Source organism: Artemia sp. Qi Xiang Cuo, chromosome 12 (genome assembly GCF_049724085.1).
Source record: "Artemia sp. Qi Xiang Cuo chromosome 12, ASM4972408v1, whole genome shotgun sequence".
NCBI classification, from domain to species: domain Eukaryota; kingdom Metazoa; phylum Arthropoda; class Branchiopoda; order Anostraca; family Artemiidae; genus Artemia; species Artemia sp. Qi Xiang Cuo.
The window spans coordinates 34,192,312-34,204,443 of record NC_142805.1 but is presented as its reverse complement, the minus strand read 5'-3'; the positions used below and the strand labels follow the sequence as shown (position 1 = coordinate 34,204,443).

General features: G+C 37.4%; 1 protein-coding gene across 1 annotated transcript; it reads right to left on the bottom strand.

Moving 5' to 3' along the window:
* Nucleotides 1–4,731: 4,731 nt before the first annotated feature.
* Nucleotides 4,732–8,353, bottom strand: LOC148946051 (uncharacterized). The gene is made up of 2 exons (XM_089098004.1): nucleotides 8,249–8,353; nucleotides 4,732–5,177 (listed from the first exon to the last, which is right to left on the bottom strand). Exon 2 carries the CDS (start codon nucleotides 5,174–5,176, stop codon nucleotides 4,751–4,753), a length of 426 nt encoding a protein of 141 aa, XP_088954130.1. The 5' UTR covers nucleotide 5,177; nucleotides 8,249–8,353; the 3' UTR covers nucleotides 4,732–4,750.
* Between the last annotated feature and the right edge of the window lie 3,779 nt (nucleotides 8,354–12,132).

Here is a 12,132-nt window from a genome sequence, read left to right as displayed (position 1 = left end):
CCTCTTTTCTGTCTCCAAAAATATAGGTCGAAAATCTGAGCTGGATTCTGCTTTGAACAAGCTGCTAATTGCCTGATTTTCTGAAAAAAAACTTGGTGAGAGATGATTGAAGTGTCAGAGGGGCCACGGGCCTCCTTTGTGTCTCCAATGATATTTATGATAAATTTTTGTATGATCTTGGTCCAAAGAAAGGTATGGGTTGCCAAGATAAAAATATGATATTGATATGACCAACATATGGCAACATAAAATTATGATTTGGTCCCAGCACCTAAGAAAATGCTGGTGCGTTCGGGGGGGGGGGGCTGGAGAGACCAAAGGCCCACTTTCATATACCAGTTACTTAGATCGAAAACATTTACTTGAATCCAGTTAAAGCAAGGTAAACAGGTCTTTTGCTATTCAAGCTATCCCGAAGACATTCACCGAAGGGGGAAGGGGCACTAAAAAGGTAAAAAATATTATTTAGATATCAATAATTTTTTTTTTGTACAATTTTCTTGAAGGCATCAAATAGTGATATTTTTGGCTCACTTGGACAAAGTATTCCAGGCTCCATGAGAGGCAGCAATAGTAAATACCATCGCTTTTGAACCTGTGAGAAAATTCCCCTTTTTCGATTTGCCAATTTTTCTTTTTGTTATCGAATAACATATTTGGGAATGGGACCAGGGAACTGAGGCACATCTTAGTGATTTCAGATTATATTCTCCTTTAAGTTTGGAAGCAATACCCGCTTCTTTGCCTGCATGAATCGGGCTTTTCACCAGAAAGCAGAATCACTACTCGAGCAAACGAAAGGGGACGTAACATCTTCAGACAATTCTCACTAACATAGACTATAAAATTTCGCTTCAGCTTACAAACTGTAGCCTCTAAATCATGGGCAATCGTAAGCCACCCTCTTTGTCTCAGGCTTGAATTACACGCAGCTTGCGAAAATTTAATTTTATATTCATTTGAATGGTCTGTGCTCCAGGCTTTCCGTAAAAACTACTGAAATTAGACCCTTAGAACTTTCTTAAAATAAACCGAAATCGGTGGCAATAGAAAAAATAGAACAAAAGCTTTAGAAGCAAATAGAACATTTGAAGCAAAATTTGCCCAAAAATCATGGGGTAATTGTTTTGGACTTGTCTGGTACTCAAGGTATGAGCATAGTACGAACGGGGAATTTATGTTTAGAGCAGTGCACTTTTGCCGATGCTTTGACCGAAAGTATCACATTAATATCACTGAGTCAATTTGAAACCTATTGGGAAATCACACCCGACGGCAGTGTTCTACTAGACCTAGCACCATGAACACAAACAAAATAATCAACGTATTTAGAACTCTGTACGAGTTAACCATGCAATCCCTAGATCATGACTCTCAACTATTGAAAATGGAATAACCGATTCAATGTTTTCAAAAAGTCATGGGGTTATTGTTTTGGACTTGTCGGGGACTCAGTATATGAGCATAGTACGAACAGGGAATGTACGTTTAGAGTGTACATTTGCCGATGGTTTGACTGAGAGTATCACGATAATATCACTGGGTCAATTTGAAACCTATTGGGAAATCACACTCGACGGCAGTGTTCTACTAGACCTAGCACCATGAACACAAACCAAATAATCAACGTATTTAGTATGGATCCATACATGTCCCAGTACAAGTCCTATTGCATACCATCGGACTTCATTGAAAAAATTCCAAGTGTTAACAATACCTTAATCATTGTTAATAGCAGTCCATCAACTTTGAAGACAGGCCATTGGCTATGCATCTTTCAAACAGCGAAAAATATTGAATTTTTTGATCCTCTTGGCCTATCGTATAAATTCTACACTCCATACATCAGCAACTTTATTGAAAACAGAGGGAAAACTATTATTCAAAATCAACGAAGAGTACAGGATTTAACGACTAAGACATTTGGCTTTCATCTTTTTCATGCTCAGATGTCGTGGCTATGCCTACAAACAGTTTCTCGACATCTACGTTGACTTACCTCGATTGAACGACTTTCTAGTGTAAAATATACTTACAAGCGTGTTTAATTTTGATTTTAGTGCTCTACGAATAAAATTTTCTAAAAATGTATGTGAAATTTTTTATTAATAAAAATAATGTATATACATGATAAAAACGACTTTTCTACTCTTTAGATTTCATCTTCTACTAGGTATTTGTCGATAACAACTAATGCAGGTAGATTATCCGAATTCACAGTATACTGATCCTGATGTGCTGCAATGTCAGGCTCGCATTTTTTACAGTAAAGTGTAACTTCACTTGTCATATCTCTTTGTATAGTCAATGATACCATTCTCATTCATTCTATAGAATTCACATGCTTCAATTTGTTTATTTGAAGTAATGTCACAAATAATGTCCTCAAGTGGCGAATCACATTCCGTCACAGCCAAATAAAAATCAGTGGGCTTATAATCATAGTAGTCATTGTCTTCACAACGATTACGTAGAAACCAAATTCTTTTGTTGTTCCAACAGTTGAATCGCTGACCTGGCTCCTCCTCCCAGAACAATCTAAAACCACGACGATACCAATCTTTTAGCAGTAAACTAAAATCACGCTTGGGATCCTTTCCCATCATTCCAGGGTATGTATTCTCCCACTGATTACATTTATCATAATGACAATCGGAGCATAGGTTCCCTCTATGGTGAGTCACACACCTCTTCAAGACAGGAATTACAATCTTTATTTTGTACAGCATATCCTTTATGTAATTTACACGGGTTGCATGATCTACACTTTTCATCATACTCGTCAATCATTGTGCAATTCTCACATGATGACCAGCTGCCCAGTGTGTACATACATAGTGGACATGTATGGAACATTTTTTCATGTGTTGAAACTCTCACTGCTACAATGAAACTGAGCTATCAGCAACAAAAAATTGAGAGAGAGAGAGAGAGAGAGGAGTAAATACCTCTATCTTTCTCTGATTGGCCCCCTAAAAAACAGATGTTGGCTCAAAAAACAGTCTGGTTGAAAAACTTGGAGTTGAAACAAACTTGTGTGGGGAATCCCCGCTCATACTGCTCGCTTTTTTGCAATGTGTTGGAACCGGAGGGGAATCCCCGCTCGTTTGGAAAGGTACCAAGGAAAGGCAAGCAAATAGCATGTAGTTTCAAAACGTGTTTTTAATCACGTGTAGAGGTCCCATAGAATAACATAAACCCTTATAATATCATGGGAGGGAACATACACCGTGAGAATAGCATGGGATGGAACATTCAGCATGAGAATAGCAAGGGAGTGACTTTAGACCATGATAACATCTAGGGATTGAACATAAACCCTTAGCATAGATTGGGAGGGAACATACGGACGGAGCATAGCATAGGAGGGTACATAAGGCCTTACAATAGCATGGGAGGGAACATAAGCCCTTCGTATAGCATGGGAGGTAACATAAACCCTTAGAATAGCATGGGAGGGAACATAAACACTTAGAATAGCATGGGAGGGAACATAAACCCTTAGAATAGCATGGGGGGAACATAAACCGAGCAAATCAATAGGTACATGCTCTGGAAAGGTGCCAAGGAACGAAAAGTAAGCAAATAGCACAAGAAAGAACATATAGTATGCAAATCCATAGGTACATGCTCTGGAAAGGTGCCAAGGAACGTAATCCCCCCAAATAGCACAGGAAGGAACATAAAGTATGCAAAGTATAAGGTACTACTCTGGAAAGGTGCCAAGGAACGTAAAGTAAGCAAATAGCACAGGAAGGAACATAAAGTATGCAAATCCATAGGTAAATGCCCTGGAAAGGTGCCAAGGAACGTAATCCACCCAAATAGCACAGGAAGGAACATAATGAATGCAATTCCATAAGTACATGCTCTTGAAAGGTGCCAAGAACGTAATGCACCCAAATAGCAAAGGAAGGAACATAATCCACGCAAATTCCATAGATACAATCTTCTGATGATTTGTTTAGGTTTTCGCATTTAACATAATGTTTTCTGGGCGGCCTGCTTTCCATAACTTTTTTCTCTAGTTTCCATAATTGTGTTTACAAAGTATTATATTTTTGTCATATTTTCGTATATTTTATTGTCATTAACCTAACTAATCATTATAATTAACCTAACTTCACTTCTTGAGTGTTTTTGGGCATATTTAACAAGTACGTACTTTTTTACTTTCTCTGGAAGCTCCAGTGTCCGCTGGTGCTTATAAAGTCTCAAAAAACAAATTATATGCATTCGGAGTCGCTTTTTCTTCAGGAATAGTTGGAGCCGGTGACCGAAAAGCTGATTTTTTCTATTTCACTCCGCCAAATTCGTCTGAAAAAGCCATAACACATACAGGGCTTAATTCGTTCTGCTATCATGTAGAAATAGCTGTAGAAATAAGCTTTAGAAGCAAAAAGAACATTTGAAGCAAAATTTGCTCCTGTGACACAACTAGACTACAGTTTTTTGGAAAATTTTTCCAATCAATTGCCAGCTGATAGTTTTTACTGAGTTGCAAAAAAAGCGTTTCCTTATTTCTTCATTGTAAACTGAAAATTTCTTTTCAGAGGGGCCACTTTTGCATTTTGAATACTCATACTCATTCTAATTTAGAATAGAGCCGAGTAACTTCAAATAAAGAACAATGCCTGTCTAGATATGCAAATCACATTGATATTGGCTTTGCAAGCATCGTCCCTTTTCATTCATTTCTAACATTTGAAAATAATAAATAAAAGGAAGGTAAACATTAGGAAACATTTTATTAATATTCATAGCTGGAGTAATCGGGGTAGGATGAAACATACTTTGGAGCCTCATACCTCGGTGGCTCATAAGATGGGGGCGTGTACACGCCTGGAGTTACCTTTGGTGCTGTTATTCTTGGTGGTTTGTACGCTGGAGGGTGTATTTTCGGTGGAATATAGTTTGGTATGTTAATTTTGGGAGGTTTGTACTCTGGTGCTTTGATTTTTGGTGGACTCATGTAACCGGGTGTCAATTTTCCTGGAATATATTGTGGTGGCTCATACTTCGGTGGGTAATACTCTCCTGGTATATATTCAGCTGGGTAAAATTCTCCAGGCTCGTAGTATGGACGGGGCTCGTAACTGCCATAATCAGGGGCGCCGTAGTTACAATTGGCAACTGCTAAACCAATGAGGGAAATGACGCAAAGAAGCACCTTCATCCTGAAAAGAAAGGAAGACCACTGGTCTTTTATTCGTACATCTCTGATCCCAAAAGTAACAAGATGTTATTCTTTAATCTATTTGTATAAAAAGCAAGAATGATGCGCTGAATTACGAATGTGAATTTGGCACACATTTTTTCTTTCTAGTGTTTGTTTTGTACGGTACACCTTCGTTATACCTACTCTTTTATTTACTGCTAGTTTGGTTAATGCTAATGAAATTAAATAAAATAGGATGAATTTATAATAGTTTAGAAACAAATTTGGGCTATATTGCACATTAGGGGGGTGGGGGGCAAATTATAGCATACATTGAATGAGTAATCTAACCTAGGTACCTCCCCCACCCAAAAAAAACACACACAAAAAACAACACTTTTAATATATTATACGCAATTAAAACCATACTATATACTGTATTTCTCTACAGCGGTGTCTTGAATCATCCCGTTAAAACGGGGTTTTCGTCGCTTCTACAGTTTGAGTTGTACTTTAGAAAAATTGCTCTACTTTGAAAAAGGGATATTTTGTGTGCTGCTCTCGATGGGGGTTAAAATAAAGTGCACCAGGGTAGGTGAAGATTCTAGTATGAATTTTTGTACAAATCTAAAAAGATGCACTTTAAATTCTGATCAAGAAGACATGTCAGTATCACATGTTTTTTCTTTTATTGGAAGGGGGGCTCGGAGCTTTGAAAAAAAAAACGAGGTGAGTAATTCTGCCCTTGAATGTAAATTACCACTTGAAAAAATATATGGGTTATTAAAAATTGTTATTTCTGTATCTTACTCAAAGGCTATATCCAGGTTGTCCATAAAGTCTTATTAAGGCACTTGGTGCAACACTAACTAATTTATCTTGCTGTAATCATTATTTATAAACATTATTTTTTGCTCTATTTAATAGACTATACGAACACCGTCAGTTGCATGGAGAGGCATCGAGGCCCAGGCACGTACGGAGGAATCTGTTTCGGGGGGGGGGGGCAAATCCTTGAAATCCCTTACTCTCTGAGAATTATCAAAAAATTATAGGAAAATTAAAAAAATCATGAGATTTTTTTTTGGGGGGGGGGAGTGGAGGTACCCCCTGCGTACGTTCCTGTCGAGGCCATGCTAGATTTCTTACCGTGTTCGAGCATATTCGTACGTTCACCTCACAATGGCGGCAAAGCATTAGGGATTCTTTGCCTTAAGTCAGCAATGTTCCATACATGGTACTGGTGCATTATATGGTCACTTCTATATACTGCTAAAGAAGTCAAACGGGAGATGTTATAGTCAAACGGGAGAGACAGATACCCGACCCGGTACTAAAACAGTTGTTAGATTGGAATTGAGTGAAACGGGTGATCTAATATGAATATTAAAATTACAATTTGAAATTTGCTAAAGACAGAAAAGGAGGCAGTTGAATTTTTACAGCATAAGGGTCTATTGCCCAAGACAAAAGAGTGTGAAAATGGACACACCATGACTTTAAACTTGTATGGGAAGCTTATTGGACAACATTGGAGGAGTTGTAAATTGCATTTAATATATGGTATGTTTTACCCCCCCCCCCCAATGTGCAAATACATAGCCCAAATTTGTTTCTAAACTATTATATATTCATCCTATTTTTTTTTCATTAGCATTAACCAAACTTGACTTCTTTAGCTGTATATAGAAATGACCATATAATGCACCAGTACCCCATTTCATTGTCTTTGTTTGATGTATCCCATACGTAACCCCGTAAATAGATGTCCAAGGGAACGATATCTGGTGAATGCGGTGGCCATAGATTTGATCAGTCCCTTTCAATCAATCCATCCATCTAAAAATGTCTGATTGAGAGACGGACGAACTTTTAGTTCATAATGTGGTGGTGCGCCATCTTGCTGGGAAATGATGATGGATTGGAAATTAAAGTTGTCGTGGCATATATTTGGTCAGTAGGTTGAGGTAAACATTTGTGGTAATTTTTGACTTGTTGAGGAATAGTGGACTAATTTGTTATTGCAAATATATTCGCGCCACACATTCACTTTGAAGTATGAAGGTGAAGCTTGCTTGTCAAACTCTTGTCCATTCATATTGCTCAAGTTGCACTTTAAAAGTCTTCGACCGTAAGTTTAACAGTAAATTTCAATTAAACTCAACACTTTAATGAGTAGGTATTAAAATAAGAGAAACTTGCTTAAAATATCTTACCATCCTCCTTCGTATATAGTTTTTTGAAGTGTAAAGATCCTTTGTAGATGCCCTGTATATTGCATATCCGGAAAACGTACTATTATTTAAAGTTTGAATCACCCGAGTATGCATTCTTCATGTTAGACAATGAAATTTCTTGGATATTGTGTATCTTTTTGCAAAATCCCATCCCCACGCCATCCCCTGTATGTAGGTCCGATTTTAGTCATCACACTAATTAGAAATCACACTAAAAGTTCATACTAAACGAAATAACCCTAAACGTTCACTTGAAATCATGATAGTAAAAGTGATATTTCAAATATTTTGTTTTGGAGCGATCTGGAGGAAGAAGCATAAATGAAGGCAATTCATTATGGATCCACTATATACAGGCTGTTAATATGTTTTCCCCAGACTGTAAAAGGAATTACCAAATAAAAAAACGAAAGTAGTGATAATAAATGGAATTATGCTCAGTGATTCCATATAGACCGTATTCTTTATATTTTGAGCTCAGCAAGGATAGCAGTCTTAGAGAAACAGAACTGCTTATAGTTTTGCAGCTTTGTCACAACCTTGCGTAATACAGCTTCAACATTAAACCAAGGGAGCAGAAGTTTGATTTGGAATGCTGTAGCTCAGTGCTTAAGAAATTTTATATCGATTTCTTCTCATAGCTGGCCAAGGCATGGGGAAAAGACCGTATTCTTTATATTTTGAGTTACATCTGCTAGAAGTGGTAACGGCTACTAACCGATTAGTATGAAAGGACCCATCGCCCGCATGTGGTATTTTTATAACCTTATTTTTAAGCAACAGCCACTCAACCACACGAGATTTTGTAGCATTGTAAGTATTTGTAAAAAATACGAATAAAAGCAAATCTTACCTTTCGGTCTAGTTAAATAGTCAGTGCCGAGTCCCAAAATATAAGTAATTTCGAAATGCATATTTTTTTTTTTTACTAGGAAAAGTACCAGATGTTTAAAGTTTATGATTTTTGATGTTAAAGTAGAGCACGGTGATATGGCTTTTTAACAGGTGTTTCGATACAGTTCATTTAATATTTAATTTTAATTTCAGACTAAATTGCACCGAATCCAGTTAGGGTAGCGCTTAAAATAATTGTATCTTTTTTGGGAAAAAGAATGAGTCCATTTATACTAGCAAAAACGTAGTAGTTTTAGTATTTGGGATCAATGGCGTATTTAAAATTTTCGTTCGCGGGGAGGGGAGGGGGGTACACCAGCTAAAGGTTACTGGAAGTCCAGAAACTTACCATCTACTAAATATATTACTGCCATGTTCCCCTTTTTAGGTTTATTTATTACTATGGTGCTAAAAAAATAAAATAATCAGCTGTATTAACCAAATTGAAGCACTCTTATCCTGCTAATCCTTGATTCAGATACAAAACGACATAATCAATGCAAATACTTTACATTTCAATCCGTCTTGATTTCCTCTCATAGTCGTTTAAAACATCATCAATGTTCACCTTGACACGTGTGCAAGACCCTTCAACCTTCCCTCTCCTGTGTGTTTTCGGAGGTATGTTTTGAGCTGCTTTGACATGCTAAATGACTCTGCAGATGCTGTGGTAACAGGAAGAGTGGAGAATACAATCAAAAGTAAATGCACAGTTGGAAAAAAGGAATTTTTGCACACACCAAGAGTTTCAGAAGCTTTATTGGGGTGATAAGACTTGTCTATAGACATTCATTTGGTTTGCCAGACAGTCAGCTCAGCAAGGATTCTAGTCTTAGAGAAACAGAGCTGCTTATAGTTTTGCAGCTTCATCAAAACCTTGGGTAATACAGCTTCAACATTAAATCAAGGGAGCAGAAGTTTGATTTGAAATGCTGCGGCTCAGTGCTTAAGAAATTTTATATCGAGTTCTTCACATAGCTGGTCGAGGCGTGGGGAAAAGACGAAGTCCGAAGAGGGGAATGACCAACAATGGCGTCTTGGAATTGAGGCAAGTGTCCCAACAACTGCTTTTCCCTAAATAGAAAGAAAAACTACTTCCACTAGCTTTTTTAAAACAGACTGCGTATTTTAATTTTGTTTCAAGCAGGCAAGTGGATCTAAATTTTCCTTTTGAAGAGAAACGGAATTGAAAGCAAAATCGAACTTCTTTTTTTTTTTATAAGAATCAGAGAGAAAATGAAGCTGAATTCGGTATGGGTGCTACTAAGGATTTCGCTTTCGCTATTTGACCTCGATCAGACTAGTTGTCAACAAAGATCACCAGCACTCCAACGACAGTAGGGAAGCGCTCCAGAAAAGAGATAACACTATCGTGCCTTTCAACCCACCACGTGTCACCAAAGCACAGGAGCTTTTGGTTTTGTATGTGGTAGAGCAGAAACTAATGACTCAGTTTGTTTGGGGTAAAGGGGAAAAAACAACTTTTGCACATATCCATACAGCAATTGAATTAAGTCCTGTCTGGAGGTCTTCACCAAGGCAATGTTTAAACAATGGAAAACACAATGCGCGTAAATGGCAAGTAGATACTGCTTTTGTATCTCTGCTTGAGCACTCTTGTGCAAACCGGATATGTTCCTACCTCCATCAAAGCCAATTCCAACTAACTTGTTCATCTTTAATCCAAACTTTAAGCACAGTCTTATAATCTGCTATGCCAAATATACACCACTTAAGTCATTAGTAGTGTCGAAGTTTAAAAACCTTTTTCATTTGATGATTGTTGTAGAAAGGAATCACCAGAACAAATTGTTCTTTTGAAGTTACATTACTCGTCTGATCAGTCAATATTGAAAAACAATTCGCATTTTCCGCCCTGTTTAAAATTGTGTCCCGAATGACATTGCGCAGACTATCGATGGTATCGTTCTGCACTAGATGAGATACATATTTTGTGCCTTTATCGGATGATTCGAAATGATCCCTTGATTTAGACCTTCAGAGCTGCATAATTGTCACCCTGCATTTGTACTTTATTTGACACACCCTAATTCCAAGAGGAGGTAGGAGAACTGACATCACAGTTACCGTTCTCCTTTCTTTGCAGGCCTTAAGAGAAAGGTCTTGGTTAAAAAAACGGGAAAATGAACCTGAGCTTAAGAAGATAGGGAGAAAAATTCAACTATTGTTGTCCAACAATCCGTTCTTGCGTGCCTAGGCTCATAGAAAATCTTCTTCTCTTATTGAATAAGGATTTTATTGTATTGTCGATACAATTGAGCAACAATTGTGTGAGCTGTTTTTGTTCAGTTTGGATCTCGAGATTAGAAAGTTGGTACTTTGTAAAGCAGCTATCATAACTCTAATTATTGTATCTTTCTTCATTTCACCCCATCTTTCCAAAGAAATTAAACAACCCAAACCCATATTTTTGTTTTCCATTCGTGGAATAAGACAAGTTAGACAATCAATATATTCCTTTTCTAAAATTATTAAGTTTATAAAATTCTGTCAAAGAAACTAAGCCGCTGTGCAGCATAACCTCTTCAATAGAGTTACGGACTTACCGCGGCTGCTTTATAACTACACAAAGTCTTAAGAATTTCTCAAGTTCTTTAGGATATTCGAGAAAGTTATTGTATTACTAAGGTTAGGATTTATAAGTAAAATTTTCAATTAAGATTTGGAATGAACTAAGGTATTTAGTCTGCTGTTGTTCATGTTGACCAATAATGTTGACAATAATTGTAGATGTATATCCAATAAAAAACCGACCTGGAACTCCTGGAAGATTAGCGTCAATGCAATACTCTTACAGGGCTAATCTCTTTCATTCTTAATGTCCAGTTCTTCTCGAACATTTGTAAACGTGAAAAACGAAGATGGCATACATAGTGGCAATAAAAAGGTCATTGATGAGCAATCCCTTTGGGCGGAATGGTTTTGCCAGGAATGAGATTACACGAGTGCCTGCTTCCCTTGCCTCAACAGCTGGAACAATAGGAGGAAAAGTACCATCTTCATCAACTACAGGCACTCTTGAAAAAAAATACAAAAAGACTGTTGACTGTTTCGTTTCGCCATTATGATATCTGTCTATATATTTTTTAATTATCACTAATTCACTTTCTTTCTTTCTTTCTTTCACATTCACTTTCTTTTTAAGTATCACTGATTCACGTCGAGTCACAAATGCTAACAACGAAGCTTACGTAGCTTTCAACCAGTGTTGGCACTTGACCGGCACCGCTCCGCGGTGCCGGTCTCGTCATAAAGCAGCATTTCCGCGGCATCCTTGAACCAAAATGCGGTAAAAACCGTGGCATGCCCGAAATTCTCAAAAAAGCTGTGTGTTGTATTTTTGAGAGAGAATAGGTGAAAAATCTCGCTTTAATATGAATGTTGATTCAGTGTCAAGTGAAGTGTTGTGAAGATCTGTCATAAATTTCAGAAAACACGTGCTGTCTATCCTTCTTTTCAGCGGTCAAAGGTAAGCATGGTCAGCTCAGTCCGTGAACACACATTTGTCGTTCATCGTCTTCGTCAAGCACGCAACAGAAGTAAAAGTGCAGAGGTACCTCAGCAGGGAAAGTCCACGCTGGGAAAACCGTATAAATGAGAAGTGAATAGTGAAGAAATTAAAAGCGATTTTCCCTTTGGCCTTCAAGCCTATCCAATAGAATAATTGATGGGTAACTAGATTATCGTTCTCAACCATTTCTGATTAATGTTTAATGAAAATCAGTATCAAAAGCTTCCCGAAGGAACATCCAGATAAATAATACAAGACAAACAGACAAGATTAATCGGAATCGGACTGTTCACGTGTGTCACAAACAATAT